The 24,716-nt window shown below is 38.9% G+C and overlaps 1 protein-coding gene across 3 annotated transcripts in view; it reads left to right on the forward strand.

The window, feature by feature from the left end:
- The window catches only part of Kiz (kizuna centrosomal protein), a 125,934-nt gene that overhangs the window by 91,271 nt on the left and 9,947 nt on the right, over window positions 1-24,716 (forward strand). For all 3 annotated transcript variants that reach the window (XM_045156476.1, XM_045156477.1, XM_045156478.1), the window contains 3 exons: window positions 1,023-1,188; window positions 1,575-1,640; window positions 20,835-20,931. In XM_045156476.1, coding sequence (XP_045012411.1) covers window positions 1,023-1,188; window positions 1,575-1,640; window positions 20,835-20,931 — 329 coding nt within the window. The remainder of the gene's footprint in view (window positions 1-1,022; window positions 1,189-1,574; window positions 1,641-20,834; window positions 20,932-24,716) is intronic.

Genomic DNA, 24,716 nt, shown 5'->3' on the forward strand with positions numbered 1-24,716 from the left:
AGATATACTTCCTATTACTATTAATGCACTGTGGCAGCAGATGATGTGATCAGAGGCTGTCTACTAAACATTTAACCCTTGTTACCAGCATATTGTTAATGTTTTATGGGCAAAGTGCTGACCTGGTTAATTGCCATTATTTGTTCACCTCTCAAGAAGGCTGTGATAAATTCATGTCTCCTGTATAGATAAAACAATCTAGTACCCTTTGGAAAAAGATAAGCAGAGTGGCAGGTAAAGCCAAGTATAGACTACATTTTTCCTTGCCTGAAAACTGGGATTCACACACGAGTCGGTCATCTTTTTCTTTTTTTCTTTTGGTTTTTCAAGGTAGGGTTTCACTCTAGCCCAGGATGACCTGGAATTCACTATGTAGTCTCAGGCTGGCCTTGAACTCACAGCAATCCTGCTGCCTCTGCCTCCCAAGTGCTGGGATTAAAGGTCTGCATCACGCCCAGCCCTCAGTCATATTGTTACTTGGTGCATCTTCATCAACCACAAAGTTGTTCTCCCATCTTCCTATTGATGGGAGTTAACATGTCATTTTTAGAGGTTGGGGATACCAGAAGATCACATTTTTCCAGAAATCCCTTTCAGTCTAGAGCAACTCTTTGTGACAAGTCTAGTAAACAGGATTCATGAATTAAAAGAGTCAATCATACCCTCAGAAAGAAAGTCTGGGGCAGACTTTTGTATATGTCAGAGAGAATAAACCAGCTTAGATAAACAGAGGCGATCACATACATACTTCACAAGTACAACATTTGTGCCATACAGAAGATGCAATCTTCAAAAATATATATTATGAATGAAAAGTGTTGCATAGAATTAAATTGTGTTGGAAAATAACCAGATGTTATTTTATCTTGAGAACATTTTAATTTCAGTTAATGTCAAGAATCAAATTAAATCCTAAGTAAAACTTAACCTAAAATTATATTTGAAGTCTGAATCGTTGAGAGCAAGAGGAATGTGGTTTCGATTTGTTTTGATTTCTTATTACTTTCTTTGAAACACTGTAGGCAACAACATTATTGAAAAAAGCCCCTGCAGAAGAGTGTGACCATAGGTCGGCTATTCACAGTAATGAATCATCTTGCAGCTTGCCATCTATTCTGAATGACAATAGAGGAATAAAGGAAGCAAAACCAGCTCTGAGACTCAACAGTGTTCTTACAAGGGAACAAGGTAACTATTGTTAACAGTCTGTTCACAGCAAAAAGGCATTCAGTCAATGCAACATCCTCCTTCTCAAGGCATACTTACAAAAAACACTAGTCAGGGGAGATCTTTGGCTTTAGGATGCATAATATGGTACTTATTTTATACCACCTTCTGATATATATGTAGTTCTGAAGTTCTGTTGAATTTCTAATGAAATTAATGTTTACAAGTTATGAAATCTTACAAACCTAATTAGGCACCTGGCAGTCGCTTTCAGACAAAAAAATAAACTAACAAAAACAGGTGAAGAAACAGCAAAAATAAATGGTAATTAAATCCCCAGCATTGGGTAAAAAGATCTATTCCTTGATTTTGAAATACATTTTTATTAACATGTTTTCAATTTTCAGAAGTTTCAAGTGGCTGTGGAGATGAGAGCAAGGAAGAAAACATGACTGCAACAGTTCAAGTCACAGGTAAAGAAGCTAAATGTGCCTGACAGTCTCAAAACAGGATGCAGTGTTAGTTTATAATCAGAACATTCTAGGTTAGTGCTTGGGCCCTTGCTAAGAGCTAATGTTCCAGTACTACATGCAAGAGCTGGCCATTGGCCAGAAGAGCATAACATACAAGCTACTTTAACGTAACTCAAGTGGCAAGCATCTGTGTCCACTAAACTCTTCTCTTCATCATCATGCTATCCACCGTGTAGCATTTCACCATCTGTGGCCATGTGAGAAAGTTCAGCTGCCTAGAAAAGCACCTACCTAGTCATTGTATGACAAGCCATGGATGTTTCTGACTTTACTCTTTCCTATAGTAATTTGAGGTAAATTATTAAAACAAGAACAGGAAAAATGTGTCAGGTAGGAAGTTTGCTTGCACCTTGTTAATCAAGCCTATCTGGTAGTTTAACATTTTCACCAATCAGGGTTTATCAAGACCTATTAAGATTTCTGCAAATGTTTTAGCTGTGTTTAGATGGAATCTGAATGATATCATTACTTTTTGAGGGGGTTAGAATATCATCAGCAGCAATTAGTATTCTGAACAGAGTCCTATTTGTTGTACATCTAAATTTACTCATACCTGATTTTGTAAAGTGGTATGCTACTTCATTATAAATTCAAAGGTCTGACTTTAAATATTTATACAAGTAAATACACCATTGCACTAAGGTACTGAGGCATGCATCTGCATATGTGGTGGTTTTATTCTTGTTTATAAGCAGAAAAGAATGGCTTACTTTCATAACAATACAATTTATTACATTATGATTAGCTTTGCGAACTCATATTTCTGTGATGAACTCCAGTTTTGCCAACAGTTTATAGTACAGTGGCTATATATTAGGTAATATTTCATTGAAATATACCGAGATTTTCTTTTCTTTAAACATTTGTCTCCAGTGGCACTGTGTTTTTATTCTTCATTTTGAGAAAACTCTGGTAGTATCCCTGCTCTTGATTATTTTTATTAATAGAAGAAAACAAAAGATACCCAAACTACAGATAACCAAAAACTCATTTGGTTGTTTTTTCCTTGCATTTGCCTTTGAACATAGAGGTATTTAATGACCTCTGAACTTATTTCAGTTAGAATTATAAATGCTTATTCTTTATAAGCCTGTGATTACAAAGATTATTTATAAAATGATTTTTTGTAACATTCTTTTTTATTCCCCTTGGTATAGTTTTGGTGACACTACCAAATTAATAACAGGTTATTTTCTCATACTCTTTATTTAAAAAAAATCCACCCCCCTCTCCTTTTTTTGGTTTTTCGAGGTAGAGTCTCTCTCTAGCCCCAAGCTGACCAGGGATTCACTATGTAGTCTCAGGGTGGCTTCAAACTCACAGTGATCCTTCTCCTCAGTGCTTGGATTAAAGGCTTGCACCACCATGCCCAGCCCCTTTTTGCTTTTCATATGGGAAGAAGTGTGACTTGCCTAGACAAAATCAGGGCCATTTTGCACTAAGCTTTTTAAAATTTGTTATTGACAGCCTCCATTCATATACACAATATACTCTAATCATAACCCCCTGCTACCGCTGCTATGTTTTGTTCCTTCTTCCCTAACACCCCCCCCCACTGAACCTCTTCTTTCCAACTAGTCCCTCTTCTATTTTTATTTTGCCCTCATAATTATGCAGATATTAGGTAGATATTAACTGTGAGGTCATGAATGCAATGGCCACTAAATGTATAGAAGATAATATCCAAAGCATTCCTCCCCTTCCTTTGGCTCTTACATTCTCTCTGCCACCTTTTCTGCAATGGTCCCTGAGTCTTGAAGGATGTGATAGAGATGTCTCACTTAGTGGTGAACACTCCACTATCACTTCGTTTCAGCCCTTTTGAGCTCAGAGTCTCCCTAAAAGTCACCACCATCTGAAAAGAGAAGCTTCTTTAACCAAAAGTGAGAAAGTAGCCTTAATATATGAGCATAAACACAAAAATTTAAGAGGGAGCCTTGGTGGGCATAATATATCCATTTAGCCAAACAACAGTAGTAGTTCCCCCTACCCCACCCAGGGCTTATGACCTCTCCAGCCATAGATTTTTGGTTAGGTTTTCAGTACTAGGCATGAATTCCCTCTCATGAAGTGGGCTTCAAATCCATGCGGAGAACAGTTGTTTTCTCCCATAACAGATATGCCACATTTGTCACATTTTGCCTGGCTGGCCAGCCATAAAGTTTGCAGGGTCCACTGCTGGTTAAGACTATTGATAACTACCCCCTAGCAGGCTGCATAGCTCTTTCTAGCATCCTGCCATCTAGTTAACAGGGAAGAGGCTTTCAGCTTGTTTTCTTGCTGTCCCAGTATCCTATAGCCCAAGCATGTAGTGTCATCAGCAGTAGGGTCTTGGCCATCTAGTTCTGGTGGGCAAACAAGGGCCTTGACAATAGTATTATTATTTGGGATATGGAGGGCAGCAACTCACTTACATTAAGATTTTAAAATGGGGCTAGGGAGATGGCTCAACATTTAAAGTCACTTGCTTGCACAGCCTGACAGCCCAGTTTCAATTCCCCACTAGCCATGTAAAGCCAGATGCACAAAGTGGCACATGCATTTGGAGTTTGCTTGCAGTGGTAAAAGACCCTGAAGCTCCCATACTCTGCACTCCTCTCTTCTTTGTTATCTCTCCCTCCCTGCCTGCAAATAATTAAATAAAAACATGTTTAAGAAAGAAAAAACAGAAGTTAAAATGTAATTCTAACAACTTACCCTCCATCTGCCAGTAAATGGCAGTTTAAAGAGAACTTTTTTGTATGCTAAAGTATTAGGTATTAAAAATTTTAAATGGCTGGGTGTGGTGGCACACACCTTAAATCCCAGCATTCGGGAGGCAGAGGTAGGAGGATTGCTGTGAGTTCAAGGCCACCCTGAGACTCCACAGTGAATTCCAGGTCAGCCTGGGCTAGAGTGGGACCCTACCTTGAAAAACCAAAAAATAAAATAAATTAAGTTGGAGGACTGGAGAGATTGCTTAGTGGTTAAGGCCTAAGGTCCCAGGTTTGATTTCCCCAAACCCCCATGTAAGCCATATGAATATGGCGAATATGTATCTTAAGAAGGCCATAGCGCCTGCTGGTAATTTAAATTCCCAGCCCACAGTCTCACACCTGGAAGACTTTTAGTTTGGTTCTATAAAATGGATAGTCAGAAAGTTCATGTGTTACCAGTCTTCATGCTACAATTATGTTCAATAAATATATAGCTTTATATGTAGCAGCTCCTCAACTATGCAAAGATAGCTATTGTGCCCCTAGGCTCTTATCCTCAGAAACCTGATCATTCTAAACTGGTATAACTTCAGAACTTTGTACCCAGCCTCTGCCCTGAATTTCACCTTCACCTCTTCTGAAATGGCTATAAAGGAAACAGGAACATAGAGAATAACCCACACCTAAAAAGAACATTACTGGACTGCCTAAAGTTACTACTCTAATTTGCTAGTCAATTTGATGAACAGCTTTAACAAGTAGCATTCATGCAGGGATTGGCCACAAAATAAGTACTCATTCAATGACAGACACAGCAACAGAATTAAGTAGAGGCAAGGCATATGAGGCTCTTACACATGAACTTCAGGGTGGGAGGGAAGATGTGGCTCACAAGGACAACGGCATAGGTGGCAAGGACAGTAGAGCAATGCTTTACCAAGTAAATGGCTTTACAAAGGTTTCCATGTCTCCCGTTTTATTTCTTCTTTTAGACAAGAGGTTTTACTTTTTAAAAAGTTTAATTTATTTATTAGAGAGAGAGAAGGGTGGGGCATGCAGGGCCTCTAGCCACTGCAAACAAACTCCAGATGCATGCACTGCCATGTGCAGCTGGCTTATGTGGATTCTGGGGAATCAAGCCTGGGTCCTTAGACTTCACAGGCAAGCCCCTTACCCACTAAGCCATCTCTCCCTCTTGTTTTTTTGGTTTTTTTTTTTTTTGTTTTTTTGAGACAGGGTCTTACTATAGCCTAGAACTCACTCACTCTAGCTCTTGGCTGGGATTGAACTCATACTGATCCTCCTGAGTGCTAGGGACTAGTATATGCCACCACACCCAACTTCATTCTCATGTCCATTTTCTTGCTTGTGCTCCTCCTCCCAACCTAAGCCTTCTTGGCAGATAGACTCATTCTTAAAGAGTTTACTGTCTATCCAAAGGCATCATTATAGGCAGTATAGATTTTCTTTGCTGAGATTTACATAGAAATACTCCCATACACACATCTCCCCGCACACCCAAGAGTAAATGTTTCCACAGAGTGACTGACCTGTTAACAGTTCTCACCAAGGAATCCAGGTTGAAATCAGAGTTTAATGTTGCTATCTATGAATGTGATTTTCTATATATGATAAGTAATATATCATCTGTATGTATGTTAGCTTTGGACTGAATCTTGGGATGCCTAAGAAGAAAAGACTGATTCTCTGCCTTCAGTAAGCCTCCATCATTTCTAATCTTCACAGTAGTTCTGTAGGGTAAATTTCAGTGACTTGTCCTGTTAATCAAGCAGAAATTTAGAAAGGTTGGTTCCTATTCAGGGTTATATTTGTCTAATGGATTAAATGTGAAGTCAAACTCAGATTTTAGGATTTTGAGTCCCAGACTCTTTTCATTTCACTATCTTTTGTCTTAATAGAAAAGCAAGTGCACCAGGATATCTGGGTACATTGACCATCAAAGCAAATGCAAGCTCCACAAGGATTTAAGAGTGGTGATGAGCAAGGTCACACCTTTCCTTTCTGTTGGGCTAGGCCTGGAAACCTGAGTAGCTTACAGGATGTTCCAAGTGCAGGTCATACTGAGAGCATGCCCTTTATACAGTGAGGCAGGCCGGAGCACAGCTGGGCTTCTGAGAATATGTCCAGGAAGTAGGTCTTCTGGCCAGTGTTTCCCAGACTTTCCCAGGAGGAAAGTGATGTTTAGCAAGATAATGATGAGAACCATTTCTCTTTGAAGTCCTTAGACCCACAAAGTGAAATTCTGTTTTTGGCAATTTTGTTTTTATTCCCACTGAATACACCTTTTGGCACTGAGCTTTAGTTTTAGCAAATAATACAGTATATGTTACATGTCATAAAAATTTTGCACCCAACAGTATGTGGCACAGAGTAGGCACTTAATTTGTCAAACAAATGAATAAAAATGGGGACATTAAAGAGTTCCCTTAAATGTTTGTTGATTCAGACCAGAATGCTATCTCTTTCAGTCATTCACTCCACACCACTTTTCCCACCCCACGTGCCCATCCTGGCAAAACTCATCTCTTTAAGCTGCATGTGAAAAGGGCTGCTGGCTTTTATCTCAAGAGGATTAAGCTTCTAAGAATGTCCATTCAACCTCTCATTCTTTTGACACCAGTTCTCTTGGTCAAGCTGTGTTGAAAGTGATTGCCTCACTGTGCCATTCCACAGTGATATTCTTTGACCAGATGAAATATGCCAGGTCGTCATACTAAGGCATCCATGGATAATCTTTACAGGAGGTCAGCATCAATTTGCAGGGTGCTGCTTGGGTTTCTGGGCACCTCCTCCCCAAACATTACTGTTTTTTACCAAGCTGAAAAGGAGCTTTGAACACAATGGCCAGGTTGTCATTCGTGACTGGATTTATTCTGCCAGAAAAAACAGCAGTGACAACTTTGGGCCACCCAAGTATAATGGCATATCACTTCAAGTATAACAACTTTACTATTAATGTTTTTCCTTTTTTCTTGTTCCAAAAGTGCTTTCCTCTTGAGAATTAGTAGAGACATGTGATCTGCTCTGCTCCCAACTTCTGTGAAATCAAGGGAGCCATTATTTGTTGCAGAATTGTCCAATGTAGTCCACATCTCTGTTGCTAGGGCACAGGTCAGTCTGCGGGCACCTGCCCCAAGGGGCCTGTTACCTACTGTTTGCAATGGTAAGCACTCCTAATTATATTGTGGAGTGATGCTGGGTATTTAATGTGGCCATGAAAAAATAAAAGATAGCATTCTGAGGAGTACTGCTGACTAGATACTTCTGCATTCAAGGACATGAACTTATAACTACCCAGAGATTCTCCCTGGTGAGTGCACAGCATAACTCCATGTGGGGTTTCTACGACATGATAACTTCAGGGAGGTAAGAGTCGGTATAAGCATTTCATAACATATTAGTTTCTAGGTTTGAGAACTCTGGAGTGAGAGTCTCAAAGCTAGGAGAACCACTGTAGGTCAGGTTATAAAGGACCTTCATTTTACCCAAGTGACTCAGATTTAGAAAAATTGTATTAAATCTTGACACAGTTAGAGGTCAAGGAGAGCATTATTTTCCCAGACTTGCCTTAACAAAGTGCCATAAACTTAACTGCATACATTGGCATACACTTGTAGGAGGCCGAAGCAAGGATCATTTGAGCCCAGGAATAGGAGGCCAGCCTGAGCAACATAATCTCAAAAATGAAAACAGAATACCACAAATTTAAAATAATAGACTTTATTCTGCCACAGTTCTGGATGCAGAAATCCAAAATAAAGGTCATAGCAGGGTCCTGCTCCCTCTGATGTTCCAGGGAGACGTCTTCCTGGCTATTCCTAACCTCTGGTGACTCTGGCTTGAGTAGTATCACTTCAGTCTTTGCCTCCGCTTTCCCATTACTTTCTTTTGTGTCTCTGTGTTGCCTCTGTACTAGAGGACCTCAGCCGTTGAGATTTAGACCACCTAGAGATATAAGAAGATCCATCCTGACCTTTTTAGCTCTTACTTTCCACAAATAAGGTCACCTTCTGAGGTTGGATGGACATGAATTTGTTTGAGGGGGGATTATTCAAGGGCATATGGAAGCCTGTCCTCATATTTTACATTTCTTGCTTCCAGTTCACCTCATACCCATTCTTCTGGTATTTGTACAGATGATAATGTTGTCATGATGTCTGATTCTTCCCATTATAAATTAGTTGAGTACAAATTGTTTAAAAATACTGTTTTTACTCATGGCTAGGAGTATAGTTCAGCAATAGAGCACCTGTTCAGCATGCATGCGGCCCTGATTTCAATCCCTAGCATGGCGAATAGGGAGGTGTTGAGTTATACCAGTAATATGCAGCTTCTGATCAAGAGTGTCCAAGCTTTGAGAGGTGAGCGTGCTGTTATCTTTTTTTTATTTTTTTTTGTTTATTTTTATTTATTTATTTGAGAGCAACAGACAGAGAGAGAAAGAGGCAGAGAGAGAGAGAGAGAATGGGCGCGCCCAGGCCTCCAGCCACTGCAAGGGAACTCCAGATGCGTGTGCCCTCTTGTGCATCTGGCTAATGTGGGTCCTGGGGAACCGAGTCTCAAATCGGGGTTCTCAGGCTTCACAGGCAAGCGCTTAACTGCTAACCCATCTCTCCAGTCCAGTGCTGTTATCTTAAGAGCTGGAAATCACCTAAGAGACAGATGATAAGGTTTAAAGTATTGTAGAAAGTAGAGTTGTCCCTCACTATACTAGGTGGATAGGTTCCGGGAGCACCCTGGATACTGGAATCCAAGGGTGCTCAAGTTTCTTATATAAAACGGTTTGGTATTTGCATTTAGCCTATATATGTCCTTCCATATGCCTTAAATCATATCTAAATTACTCGTCTTGACAACTAGAGCAATATGAGTACTATAACTACTAGTGCTGTTAAAATTATGACATGAAAAGCATATTCAGTACAAACACATTTTTCTCAAATATTTCTAGTTCATGTTTGGTTTTTTGATCTGTGGATAAGGAACTCAAGAACACAGAGGAATGAATATATACCCCCAAAATTGTTTCATGACAGCTTTGGAGTCACTTTAGTTAGTTATAAGGGTAGCATTTGTTTTCAGGTTTATTTTTGAGTTGTCCCATAGAAGTAAAAACTAGAATATAAATCTCTGTTTTTTGACACTGCCCCAAACAACTCATGTGAATTAGGGATTTTTCTTCTTCATCAACCCTTCTTTTTTTGGCCTAAGTATAGATTAATTTTCTTTATTTTCAGAATTGCAAAAACATCCATATCCTAATATTGTCTTATTTTCATTTGAACACGTTACAGAACAAATGGTTTCTGGAGTCTCAGTCATAATATTTGTTTTCTGTATTAGTTTTAGAAATACATTTTATTTTTTTATTTTAGTTTTCAAAAACAACTGAGTTTGCTTCATAAGCAACATATTTAGTGTAGCATGAAAAACACTTTTTGACCTGTGCAAAAACACATGAAAAGTAATAGAACTAGGAAATTCTATAGACAGAACATTTTTCAATTTGAATTTTAAAATTTCTCCCTATTTCATATATAATCAGAACTTACACTTCTTTAGTTGAAGATGCCCAGTTCTTTGTGGGTTCAAGGTCGGGTTTTCTAGCTGCAGTGGTAGTATTGTGTGCATCTCCCTTTGTTATTCCTCTCCAGGCCTATCTCTTCTTTTTTCATTAAGGATTTCTGCAAAAGTAATGGGCAGATTCCCTGCCTCCAAACACCCCTTAGAGGCTGGTAAACCACATGTATATCAGGCTCTTGTAATGGGTTGTTAAAAGCACTTGTTCATCAGATATTTTCTTTTTATTTGTAGATTTAGAAGTATTTTAGCAGGTGTACATTTGCATATAAAAGAGAATAAAAGATAAGAAGTTGAGGCTTTTTCTTTCTCCTCAACATTATCTCTCTCCTACCTCCCTGTATTCAGCATGTTTTCACTTTCTTTCTCTAGCTGTTTCTATTTTCTCAACACAAAATGCATATCAAAAAGAAAAAAATCGTCTTAGTGATCCCTGAGAAAACTTGCAGGAAGATAGATGATTGGTTCTGGCAGCACGTAACAAAGTAGGGGATATATTTATCTCATTGTGTCGTCAGCCTGGAATTAATAGACAAGACAGATTTTAATCTCTTCTCTCACTACACAAGATATAGACCCCTTGCCTTGTTTTATGTTTTAAACTGCAATACTTTCTGCTTTTTAAACTAAAACTTGACACAGATTTGGTTGTAAAATAGATGCCTGACTGAAATCAGAACTGAAAGCGTGATTGTGTTTCTGTGGATGAGAACATTCAACTGAAATAGTTGGATTCTTTAGATATATCTATTTCATCTAATCATTTTCAGTACTATTTAATTTTCTGAGAGTTTAACGTTTTTAATGGAAGGAAATGTTTCTCTGGAGTTCCAAGGCACAGGCTACAAATGTATGTAAAGCTTTTAATAGCTGCCAGATCCTCAGGTTTTCAGTCTCACTGCAGGCTCAGTACAGCTGAGAAGACTATGCTCTTTCACCTTAGAAATATATGAGCTTTGGTCCTTCTTTCATAGCAGGTTAACGTTTACTTCTACATTTGTTGTTTTTTTCCCTTGTATTCATTCATCCATCATTTTATAACTATGAGCTCAAAGGCAGTGACAGTGCAGCTTTTAACTGCTTATCTTTTTCCTTCCAGAAACGCCTGGGCCTAACTTGCCACAAAATCATGTGTATTTGCTCCGTCTTTCTGCACTGTGAAGTTGGCATTTAGGTGAAGTCTTCTAGACTATTACAGGAGCATATCTGAATTGTTTGTGAACCCCTATCAGAAAGTACAATCTTTTAAAAAAATATTTATTTATTTATAAAAGAGAGAGAGAAAAAAATCATGGAATGAGCATGCTAGGGCCTCTTGCCACTGCAAATGAACTCCAGATGCATATGTCACCTTGTGCATCTGGCTTTATGTGGGTACTGGGGAATCAAACTTGGGTCCTTTGGCTCTACAGGCAAGCATCTTAACCACTGAACCATCTCCCCAGCCCCAGAAAGTACAATCTTGACTGCAAAGAGTCTGAAATCTTCATATAGCTGTTACAGCCTCCTTAGGTAATATTCTAGTGCCTCACCCTTTTCCTACCATCTGCTTTTATCATTTGCTGCAGTTTTGCTATGCCTTGGGCCATTCTTAATGAACATAAAAATTATTTACTTATATCAGTGCAGATATATTCTGTGTAGCATTAACTCATACGGTACTGTATTTTAAAGAAGAAAAGGGCAGGAATTTGGCAAGGCAAGGCCCACTTCCCCATCTGTTGGCTACAGGTAGGACACTGCTGTCCTGTGTGTACAGAGGCATGCTCCCCAGCCTGCTTCAAGGCTCTGGCCTCCCATGGTACCTGCCTAGCCAGAACCACTTATTTGTGGTGTCTGTATGCATTGACCTCTCCTTGCCCACGCCATTTGCAGTACAGCCCTAGTCCCAACCTATTTCTGTGTATACTGTATATCCTTTATTTAATTTTTAACTTGTTCAAGTATTTAATTTTCTTATAATCCCAGTACTCAGGAGGCAGAGGTAGGAGGATCACTGTGAGTTCAAGGCCAGCCTGAGACTACTTAGTGAATTCCAGGTCAGCCTGAGCTAGAATGAGACCCTACCTCAAGAAACCAAAAATAATAATAATAGTAATTCTTTAAATCAAGCCCTATTAATTTTATTTTTCCTATTTTGATCACTTTCTAGTCCTCCATATGTTGTTTTGTGCAGTAATCCTGACTAAAATAGATGTCGGATATGTTTCATGATTCTAGTTTTGACATATCTAGCCTTTGAAACAAATATCCTATTCATCTGGCTGGTTTCAATTTTGTGGTTTTGGTCCATTCCTGTTTATTACTCCAAGTGAATGTGCTTTATCCTTGTACCTTTGAAACTTTTCTTGCAAGCATGCACTGGGATGGGTAATATACACACCATTCCATAGTCTTATCTTGCCAGCCCTTTGTTACTCAGGATAGTTGGATCCCAGATAACAATTTGCTTACTCCAGGAGCTCTTTAGTGACTCTGATGGGAGAAATACCACCAAAGGCTTTAGGAGGCAGTACCTGTGCAGACAATGGTTGGGAAGAGGCTGGTCCTGGTGGATGAGACAAGAGAGTTGTCCATCTCCCTCTAAGGCTGTTGGTCAGCAGAATGCAGCTTTGGGCAGCCTTGAAGGGAAGCCTGATTACAGTACCCACATCCTGCAAGCAGAAGAAAAGAGCTGGCTAGTGGTACATACCTATAATCCCAGCATTGGAGGAGCTACGGCAGTACTGGGCTTCTCAGTGAGACTGTCTCAAACTTAACAAAAAAAGAAGAGGAGGGAGGGAAGGAGACCTTATTGGAAAGCATGATCAACATGGTAAGGGCCATCTTTCCAGAGTGTTCAACATCTGTCATCCAAAGTCACATTAGTCATTTTCTCTCTTGTTAGATTCACCACTGACTTATGTTTAGGTTAAATGCTTAATTCTTCCCATTATAAAATTACCTCATGACATCTGATTTGATTATCAGTGAAATCTACTTCTGAAAGTTAGTGGCCTATGTTTTCTGGCTTTCTGAGAAGCGGAAGCACTTGTCCCTGGAGTATGATGATTGACATAAAGACAATAGATACGTCTAGACCTTGCCTGGCTTCAGAAGCCTGGAGCCTCTGATGGTCTAGTAACTGCTACCTTTTTATTCTTCTTTTAACTTTTCCCTTGAAATTGAATGTAGAAATAGTCCGTGGTCATGATCCGGATTTCTATCTTAAAAGCTGAAATTTATTTTCTGGTTGATTTTTATACAACAAAATAGAAATTTTCAACTTTTTACTTTTTTTGTTTTGTTTTGTTTTTTGAGGTAGGGTTTTACTCTAGCCCAGGCTCACTTGAAATTCACTATGTAGTCTCAGGGTGGCCTTGAACTCACAGGTATCTTCCTACTTCAGCCTCTCAAGTACTGAGATTAAAGGCATGTGCCACCATGCCCAGCTTTAATATTTTATTATTTATTGGCAAGTGAAGAGAGATAGAGACAGACAGAGAGAATGGATACACCAGGGTCTCCAGCTTCTCTAAACTAAATCTAGATGCATATGCCACCTTATGTATCTGGCTTTATATGGGTGCTGGGGAATTGATCCCAGGTTGTTAGGCTTTTCAGGCAAGTGCCTTAACCACTGAGCCATCCCTTGAGCCACCATTTCCCACTTTTTAATATTGTTTTTGCCTTTCAAATTCATATTCTCTGCTTTTTATTTTATTAATGTTTTCCCTTTCCCCAAGTCCCTTCACAACACATCTGAAACAATAATGAAGGTTAGGATTAATTGGAGAGTGTTATAGGACATCCTATTGGAGCTATCCTTCCACCAATAAACATTTTCTGTATCAGGCTATTCTTCACACAGCATGTGTACAACATACATGGGTGCACACACACACGAACATACAAAAATGCATGTGCAACCATGGGATATTTTTTATAATCATGGAAAATGTTAATAAAAATTGAGAAAAAAAATGTATGTGCATACACTGCACAAAACAATACTTTCTCTTCAGTGTGCACTGCAACTGGTCTTTATTAAATTTTCTAAAATACTGATTCTAGGGGGCTGGAGAGATGGCTTAGTGGTTAGGACATTTGCCTACAAAACCAAAGGACCTTGGTTTGATTCTCCAGGACCCACGTAAGCCAGATGCACAAGGTGGAGCATGTGTCTGGAGTTCTTTGCAATGGCTGGAGGCCTTGGCACACCCTTCTCTCTCACTCTCTCAAATGAATAAATAAAATAAAACACTGGTCCTATCACACCAAACTGATTTCATAGTATGTTAAAAAGAATATTGATTTTGGGCTGGTGAGATGGCTTAGTGGTTAAGCACTTGCCTGTGAAGCCTAAGGACCCTGGTTCAAGGCTCAGTTCCCCAGGACCCACATTAGCCAGATGCACAAGGGTCCGCACGCGTCTGGAGTTCATTTGCAGTGGCTGGAGGCCCTGGCATGCCCATTCTCTCTCTTTCTCTATCTCTTTCTCTCTCTGTATGTGTCTCTTTCTCTCTCTGTGTTGCTCTCAAGTAAATAAGTAAAAATGAACAAAAAAAAAAAGAATATTGATTTTTTTCATCCCAGTCAAAAGTACCCAAAGTTGTACATATTTTAATTATGCAGTATAAAATATTGCCGAGGATGATGCACATTTTTGAGTAGATATTTCTAAGTGGGTGAATTCTCAATAATGCAAGATAAATTATATTTTATGTCTTTCGTAAGATGATAGTTTTAATCCAGTGCTAAAAAAGTTCATGGTCAAGTTCTTAAGTTGAGCCAACCAAAGCAGAAATGTAACCAACCTATTTTTGGGCCCATTGAAGATGTAGGGGGTCTGCTGCTTTATCTGTGTGGTAGCTCCTATTTCCATCCTTCATTTCACCCAGACTTAAGGTAATTGGTATGGTACTATCACTTGGTTTCTTTAAGTAATTTCTATTGGCAATTTTTCCTGATTGTCTTCCTCAGTGTAACAACAGGCTGTTAGAAGCTCTGCAGGGCCAAGGGTGTCCTGTGAACATGAGCCAGGTCTGGGCTGCTGCTGTCTCTCTGGGCAAATGGCTTTGTATTCTGCAAACCTGTTTCCTCTTCTTCCTCATGAGATTAGATTTCCTCAGCTGTGGGACTCTGAACCATACTGCTGCCATTGTCCTTCATGACCTCTTGCCATCCACCTTGCCCTTTCCCAGAACCCCCACACTCAGTGTGAGAGCCTGGGAGCCAGGACCTGGGGTACTCCCAAGTGACTTGCCCACCCAGGGTGTTTGTGTTTCATTTCTGGAGCTGCTTCTACAAGGCTTAGATAGCAAAGAAACCAGTTTACTCTGATGTTGAACCTATCCCTGTATTCACTCGAAAATTGAGTGGCATTTTCTGCCTTAGATAAACTCATATTTGAGTCTTGAAAATCTAGGTTAAACTAAATTTTTGTTTTCAGAATTTTTTGAAAAGTGACAGTTCAAAACAATAGTTTTGAGTTAGTTATGGTGGTACATACCTATTATCCCAGTACTTTGGAGGTACAAACAGGAAGACTGAGAATGTGAAGCCAGTGTGGACTACATAGGGAGATCTGTCTCAAAGAAATTTTTTCATGCATTTGACAAATAGTGACTTCATAAGATGAATTTAAGAAGCCTATCTGAGAAGTAGGAAATTCATTGTATGTGTGTATTTGTGGGTGTGTGTTTCATCTACAAAAACAAAAGTCTACTCATTGCTGAAGAAGTCTACCCCTCAGGGTAGTACAAAACAAACTGAAAAGAGATTTTGAAAGGTATGTGCTTCTGTATCACACACATCAATTAAGTAAGGACAGGTACAATACTTGAATCCCATGGCAAGGGGCCCAGGGCAACAGGTGTGTAGAAGGAAGCATAACTGCTAGATTTTGCTTTGAAACAAGTATCACTGAGTCAGGGTCAGTGAATACTTTTTCATCCTCAGCAAACAGGCATTTGGAAGAGCCCTTTTTTCCTGGATATATGGGGCCAAGCATGGCAGTAGATCTTATAGACCTTTGATTCTGCTTGAATATAGTTTATTTAATCTAGAGTTTTGTTTTCAGAGCTTCAGGTCTGATCTTAAGGTCCCTGATCCATTTGGACTTGATTCTTGTATATGGAGAAAGACGAGGATCTATTTTCATCCTTCTACATATAGATATCCAGTTTTCTCAACACCACTTGCTGAAGAGGCTGTCTTTTGTCCAATGGATCTCTGGCATTTTTGTCAAAAATCAGATGGCTGTAGCTGCATGGATTAACATCTGGGTCCTCTGTTTTGTTCCATTGATCTCTACATGTCTGTCTTTGTTTTAGTACCATGCTGTTTTTGTTACTATGGCTTTGTAATATAGCTTAAAATCAGGTATGGTGATATCACCAGTCTTAATTTTGTTGCTCAAAATTGTTTTGGCTCTTCAAAGGTTTTTGTGCTTCTGAATGAATTTTAGGATTGTTTTTGCTATTTCTTTGAAGAATGCCATTGGGATTTAAATGGGGATTGCATTAAATGTGTAGATTGCTTTTAGTAAGATTGACTTTTTCACAATATTGATTTTTTCCAATCTAAGACTATGGGATGACTTTCCATTTCCTAGTGTCTTCTGCAATTTCTCACTTGAGTGTTTTAAAGTTTTCATTGTAGAGATCCTTTACTCCCTTGGTTAGGCTTATTCCAAGGTACCTTTTTTTTTTTTTTTTTTTTTTTGAGGCAGTTGTGAATGGGAGAGATTCCCTGATTTCATCATCCACCTGTTTGTTGTTAGTGTATAGGAAAGCTAATGATTACTATGTGTTTATTTTGTATCATGCTACATTGCTAAAAGTGTTTATCAGCTCTAACAGTTTGCTAGTACAGTCTTTAGGGTCTTTTATGTATAGAATCTTATCATCTGCAAATAATGATAATTTGATCTCCTCCTTTCCAAGTTGTATCCCTTTTATGAGTTTCTTTTCTATTATTGCTATAGCTAAGAATTCCAGTACTATATTAAGTAAAAGTGGGACAGCGGACATTCTTGTCTTGTTTCTGATTTTAGTGGAAATGCTTTAAGTTTTTCCCCATTTAGTATTACGTTGGCTATACATTTGTCATAAATAGCTTTTGTTATGTTGAGATTTGTTCCTTCTATTTCCAATTTCTTTAGGACTTTTACCATGAAGGGATGTTGGATTTTGTTGAATGCCTTTTCTGCATCTATTGAGATGATCATGTAATTTTTGTCCTTTAGTCCGTTTATATAGTATATTACATTTATCAGTTTGCATATGTTGAGCCATCCCTGCATCTCTGGGATAAAGCCTACTTGGTCGGGGTGAATAATCTTTCTGATATATTCTGTATTCTGTTTGCCAATATTTTGTTCAGAATTTTTGCATCTATGTTCATCTGGCAGATTGTAGAGTTTTATTTTAATTGTAATTTTCTTATATTTTTCCATTTATTATTTTTAGTAGTTTTCCTCTTAATATACATTCTTATTATGGTATTCAGTCTTCTTTACTAAAGTAAATAGATTAATACAAAAATTAATATTAGAAGCCTTATTTTTATATAACCACCATGAATTTTTTCCATCAGAGTTGGACAATGATTTATTATTTTTTAATTGTTTTTACTTTTTTTAGAGGTAAAGAAAGAGGGAGAGAGAGAATAGGCACACTACAAATGGACTCCAGACATCTAGATTATGGGGTCCTGTGGAATTGAACCTGTGTCCTTTGGCTTTGCAGGCAAATGCCTTAGCCACAATGCTGTCTCTCCAGCCCAGATAGTACTTTCTTAATGTCACATAACACTATATGGTAGAACATATTCAGGTCCCCCAGTTTCTTAAAAGATGTCTTCTATAGGCACATACATTTTGAAGGCATATATTCATAATTCATCAGAACTATCTTTCTTTAGAGAATGAATGTTTATACTATTAGTGGTAGAGTCATTTCTTGTGTTTGTGAGGATTCAGCAAACTCCTTCATGGTAAAGGTCCAGCACAAAGCCCGAGAGTGAAAAACTCCTAGGGAGGACAAGCCCTTCTGGTGGTTATGATTTGGACTCTGTAAATGTAAGGCATGAAGTTTTTTGAGGTTCAAAACTGGGCCTTGTCCTGAAGGAGGTCCTAATTGCTTTTGAAAGGTCTCAAGTGTTTGCTTGTCATCATTTTGTTCACATTTGAGTCACACAGTTAAAATCCAGACAGGTCTTAAAGGTAATTGTTCACACCTTTCATTTTACAAACAAGTAATGCCTTTCTCAGTATTTAAGCTGCCTAGTGGACATATACGGTTGTGAGGGCAACTCTGCAGAAGTTTTTGGCAAGTATTTTTTGGTACCTAATTGGAAAGTGCAAAAGATGTGTTAATTTGGCATAAATTCATCTCTTGGGTGTCTATCAAAAATTTTAGTACTATTAATTATGCCAATAACATTAAATTTTTCATAAATGAAATAATGCTTTAGATAGTATAGGTTCACATTGCTGGTAGAAATCACGTGACCAAGAGCAGCTTGTGGGAAAAGGTTTATTTTGGCTTATAGACTTGAGGGGAAGCTCCATGATTGCAGGGGGAAAAGATGGCATGAGCAGAGGGTGGACATCATCTCCTTACCAACATCAAGTGAACAATAGCAACAGGAGAGTGTGTCAAACACTGGCAAGGGGAAACTGGCTATAAACCAGTTTTTATATACCCATAAACCAGCCCTCAACAATGCACTGCCTCCAGGAAGCATTAATTCCCAAATCTCTATCAGCTGGAAACCTAGCATTCAGAACACCTAAGTTTATGGGGGATACCTGAATCACACCACCACAGTAGGCCTTTAGTCTGTAAACCAAAATAAACCTTTTCTCCCATAAGCTGCTTCTGGCCAGGTACTTTATGCTAGCAATGAGAAGGTAATTGAATCAGTGAAATTGGCACCAGGAATAGGGTTGTTGCTGCTAGAAACTGTGTGGCTTTTGGCCTTTTGGAACTGACTTGTGGAGGAACATGGAAAGATTTGAAACTTTGTTCTAACAGACACCTTGCAGTGCTGAAGGCAGAGTTTCATGGACCATTATGGTCAGAGTTGAAAAACTCTTAACACAATTAAGAACTATGGACTGTAAATTTTAACAAACTTTGTTGGGACTGGCCTAAAAGCAGGTTGTGGCGAAAAAAAAAAAAAGGGGGGGGGTTATTTTGGCTTACAGATTAGAGGGGAAACTCCATGGTGGCAGGTGAAAACATGGCATGAGCACAGGCTGGACATCACTCCCTGGCCAACATCAGGTAGAGATCAGCAGGAGAGTGTGGCAAACACTGGCAAGGGGGAGCTGGCTATAACACCCATAAGCCTGTCTCCAAAAATACCTCTTCCACGAAGGCTCCAATTCCCAAATTGCCCATAGCAAAGGATCTAGCACTCAGAACAAGAGTTATGGGAGACACCTAATCCACACCACTACATTCTGCTCCTGGCCTCCATAAACTCATGACCATCCATGATATAAAAGTCAATGCTCATTCACCTCCATATTCAGTTCCCTCAGTCCATTTCACAGTGATACTCTGCAAGATTCCAAATAGATACTAAAATTGCATTGGTGCTTCTAAAGGGTTTGACTGCTTTGTAGTTAATGGAACCTCTGGTATTCTTTCCCATTTAGTTATGTATTACCTTTACACTTCTCTTCAGATCCTCTGGGCTTCTGTGAGCTCCACAGAGAAGCAAAAGACCAGCTGGGAGTGTGAAGGGAAAGGTCCCAACACTAAGAGACAGTAGGGATGGGATCCCATCCTCAAATTTCACACCAGCTGGAGTGCTCCTGTTTCAGTTACTTTTTGAGTCACGTGTTTTAATTCTCTGTCTTTGTAGCTGTTGCAAAGGAAAGCCACTTAAACCTCAATCTTTAGTTTTCATATTCAGACATTCTGCCCCGTTAAGAATGTGGAGATCTTGTTTGGCTGAATCTGAACACATTGTTAAGAGAATTTCTTTAATACTGAGGTTATATGCAGGCATACGGGTTACAGGTTGGCCAGCCTGTGACAAAGCCGCCCATGCACTCTTGGTCTGGTATCTTCAGTGACTGCCTGTTAAAACCAGGAGACAGAAATCAGGAAACTTTCTGCTAGCTGAGAATACTGGGGACAGTCCAGGTCCCCCCAGCTCAATGGAACAGGGTATATTATACACTCTCTTCCTCAACCTTCTTAGTCTAGTAAGTGACCTTGATGGTTTTCAGTGTAGATTTGTTCTTAGTGGGATGGAAACAGGATTTGTAAATGGGCTTAAGAGTGGGCAGGATTGGTGTCTGTCATCTTGGAAGTATCAGTTATTTCTGAAAGGTGGTTCTCAGCACTCATTGTCTGTGTGAGCCATTGCTGTCCATATGTCCTAACAGTGGATCATCTGATCATGGGTACAACAGTAAAACACGTGTCTTATGCATGTATCTTGATCATTTTAAAGCAGAGCTTGCTGAGAATATAGATCCATAGTAGGACACTTGCCTAGCATGCATAAGGCTCTGGGTTTGATGCCCATAACCAGAATATGTAGATAGATGGATAGATGGACGGACAGATAGATAGATAAGCACAGTGAGCTCTTTGGGTGGATTCTTACTTTTTGTGGCTTCTGATAAATATCACAAGGAATATTCCCCATTTCCTTTCAGTATTCTATCAGTATTTTGACCCTGGCCTCAGAAACACCATATCTTCTGTGGCTTGAATGACTTCTTCCTCTGTTGGCATTTGTTTTATCAAAATTACCAAGAGGTCACTCTTCTGCCCTTGTTCTGTTGCTGCCTGTAGCTAAGACCTACTTTCTGTGTTTGTGCCCATCACAGGTTTGAATATTGGTGGCAGCACATTCAAAACAAAAACAGTCCACAAAATCACTTCACAAGATAGTTTTTCATCTAGCAAAGGAAGTCCTTTGTCAAGGTAAGTCACCAAAGCCTTTCTGAATAGCAGCAAGATGAGAAATGTCACTAGGCAATGAATTAAAACTCTGACTGCATATTTTGTGTGACTTAATGGAGGGTTACGGTTTGGGGTTTTGTTTTTCTAAAATAACAGTTAAAACTTTAGTCTACCTTTGAAAATATTTGCACCAGAGCCAAGTATTGTTTTGCAGCTGTTGTTTCCTTGGTTTAAGACTCAATTGACACCTCAGTGAACCACAAATTAGTGTCTACAGCTGCTCGCAGTAGGACTGCTTAGAGACCACACAATGGAGGTTGTCAGGAAAAGGGCAGAGAGAAAACATCAGGCCTTAAAAGAAATAAGGTGGCATGTTTCTGCTTTCTCAGGAAACTGATAAACTAGCAATCGTTGAATATTCGTTTTTGTGTTTTTTTAACCAAGTATTTAGGTTACATTGCTCTTTCCTTTCCTAATGTTTTCTTGCTTATTTATATTATTATATAACAGATTTTATCTTTTCACACGTGTTAAACTGCACCGTGTCTCATAAGTTTTGTGAGCAAGAAGTGAGTTATATGCTGAATTCGTCATCAGTGTTCAGTACTAATCAGGCATGGCTTCAAGTCACTTCGGGAGAGTTTATAACGTGAAATAAGCAATTGCCGCATGCAGTGTCTACCATTTTACTTTGTGTTAAACATCATGTAAAATAGCCTGGCAAGTTTCCTTTTGTAATGGTATTGCTCATTGAAAAGATGTCCTATCCATGACTGCATTACATTTGAATTTACTACTTGGCCCTGATGAACTTTTAAAATGTGACCTTTATATTAATAATGATATATGTCATGTCCAAATAACAGAAAATAACCTAATTCAGAAATGTCATATTGAAATAAAATGAAAATGAAAACAAAATCCTTCTTCATTTGTATTTTATGAAAGCATTACAATATTTTTAGGGCCCAGAATATTTAAATTAGGTTGGTCTTCTAGAACTCTTGCCTTTAGGAACTAGACAGGTGTCCAACTACTCATTTAATTATCAGGAATTACTATCCCTATTAGCTGTCTTTTCATCCGTTGTTTGAGGAAGTGAGAGCACTGAATTAGGAAGAGTATTGAAATATTATATTGTTAGGATTATGCTATAAATTCAAGTTCTGGGTATTTAAAAAAATTTTAAGGGCCAATAAATTTTACAGATAGTTTCCAGAGTTTGATTTTCACTGTTTACTTAAAGACACATCCCTTTCATTTTTAAAGATGGTTGCACATGTTTATCGCCATTATATTTTGGAGACATTAAAAACCAAATTCCTCTTGAACTCTTTTTTACACATACTCTTTGAGAAAATTTTAACTACATTCAAATAACAATGAGATTTTATAGAACATTTTCTCAGTCTGATAATTTCACATTTTGGCTACTTTTCACCAAACTAAGATTGACCTTTTTTTCTCCTATAAATGATGGCAGAGACTTTTTGTTGCTGCTGTCATTCCTGCATGAAATTAATTTCCTAATAAATCACAAGTAATCCCATCACCCCCGTTAAGAAAAATAAACAAAATCACTAAAAGGTCTTCTGGAACCCTTGGTTCTAGACACTTGATGATAATCCAACAATGAAAAGGTCTGGCGCCGAGTGCATGGTGTGGCGTGCTGTCCTCGCAGTTGGTTCTTGTGCTGGGTTTGGTATTGTTAATCCCCCACCCTGGGCTCTGGAGAGCTCCGGTATTGCTGTTTATGCCTGGCTTCGCTGAAATTTCTTAGAGGCTTACATTTAAGGATCCCACTTATTGCAGTCCCTCCTTGTGCTTTATTGCTTTTACAAGTGGTCTCGAAGCCCAGTACTTGAGAATAAACATAACAGTGCAGTGCTGCTGTAGCACTTTTAAAAATTCTTCTTTGCTCTATTTTGTCAGTGAGCTGATGAGCAACCTCAAAAAAAAAAAAAAAAAAAAAAAGACCCCACTGGACCTAAAAAAAAAATGGCTTCCTCTGATGTCCTAGAGACAATAATTATGATGTGCTAGTTAAGCCCAAACTACAGCTGAGGGATTTTACTTTAAAGCAGCGGCTTGGGCGCAAAAATGCATTTATAGCTCTTTGTCTGTACCTCATTATGTGTGGGCCCGATTCATTAAGTAATTGGTTTGCAGTTGTTTACATGAGTATTAAGGCCTTCTTTTCAGCCGCCTTTGAGAGATACATTGTGCAAATGTTGCCTGTGATGAATGCAGAATGAGGGCCAGAGGGTCCGTCCTATTGGCTAAACAGTGCACTGTGTTGAAAAGCCAGAGAAAGGGATTGGGTGCTGCTTTGCATAGCAATGACTTTCTTAATAAGCGTTACAGATTAATACACACAAGCTATAAAAGATGCAAAGAGATACTCTTAGCACATTTATACATGCTCATTTCATTGTGATGGTGGTGGGTCCCGGTGCTTTCATATTCTGTTTGTCAGAGCAACAGCTTCAGTGCATGAGCCGTAATAGAATCCGATGTTTATTGTATTATAAATCACTGGCAAGTAGGCAGATCGGCAACAGTTTATTATTAAAGATTCTTTCAGTGTAAATCTTTTTCCACCATTGTATTTGCTTCAGCAAAATCATTTTGTGGTTGAGTGGGGATGAAAGACATGATGTACGAAGGAGTGAGTCCTAATAGGAAGCTGTTCTCCGAGTAAAGACCACTTGTTCCCTTTTGTTCCAGGGTGCATGCCAGAGCTTCCTCTCCTCTGCAAACATTGTCTCTCCCTTTACCTTCCCCAGGAAGCGGCTTCCACTGTCTGGGGTCCATGTTATTCAATGGAGACTATACTTTAGCAGCCCCTTATAAATTCAGTTCACTGGTTCCTGCCTTGTAACTTCAGCCTGGAGATAATGTTTATGCCAAAAGAAGAGCGTGTGCTTGTAACATAATTGCCTTATGGAAAGGTACCAGAAGTCACCTGCCACCACACCCCTAACAAGGCCACCCTGGGTGGCATTCCGCTCTTCATGTAGCTGTGGCAGCGGCCAGTTGAGGGCGCCAGGCTGCTGCTGAAGTCCAGGTAGAGGCCCTGCTGTTCCTCTACTGGCTAGTCACCTATACCATTTCCCTTGGGATAATATAAAGATAATGAACCCAGTTGTCCACTGAAATAAAAAATGAGTTTTTCATGGATAGAAATCCTTTAGGTTTCCTTAGAAAAATACATCTCCATTTCTGCTGTAGCAAAATGTGCATTTGCCCTAAATTCTACTAAATAAGCAGCCTCCTAAATATTCCACATTTCTAATCACAGGTCCACATGCTTTGTTTTCTTCCTGCACAGAAAGCTTCTGCATAAGAACAATCACTTGTTTATTTGAAGGGAAGAAGTAAGAAGTTAAGAAATTGACCCCTGGCTGCTAAAAATGGCATGTGATGTAGGAGTTCCAATTAGCCATCAGGGGGCGCTCAGACTTTGTCAAATTAAAAGCTGCAGACTGGCGTATAAAACTTAAACATTTGTATTTATAAAGATTTGTTGGCATGGTCATTGGGATTTTTTTATTTCAGTATTACTTTTTGTCTTACTTTTTTCAGAAATACATCTGTTTTGAAGAAAAATGCAATTTGAGGAATTTTAATATTAATTTCACACACTAATTAGAATTATTAAAATTTTTGGAATTCAGGGCCTAGATGACACATCTTCTCATAAATCAGTTTTTTTCCAATCTTATAGTAAAGCTCTGGACCAGGAAGGACACTTTCCACTAGGAGCCATTATTTACTGCCCCCAGCATCACAGATTGTGTTCTTAG

The sequence above is a fragment of the Jaculus jaculus genome, chromosome 8 (genome assembly GCF_020740685.1).
Source record: "Jaculus jaculus isolate mJacJac1 chromosome 8, mJacJac1.mat.Y.cur, whole genome shotgun sequence".
Taxonomy (NCBI): Eukaryota; Metazoa; Chordata; class Mammalia; order Rodentia; family Dipodidae; genus Jaculus; species Jaculus jaculus.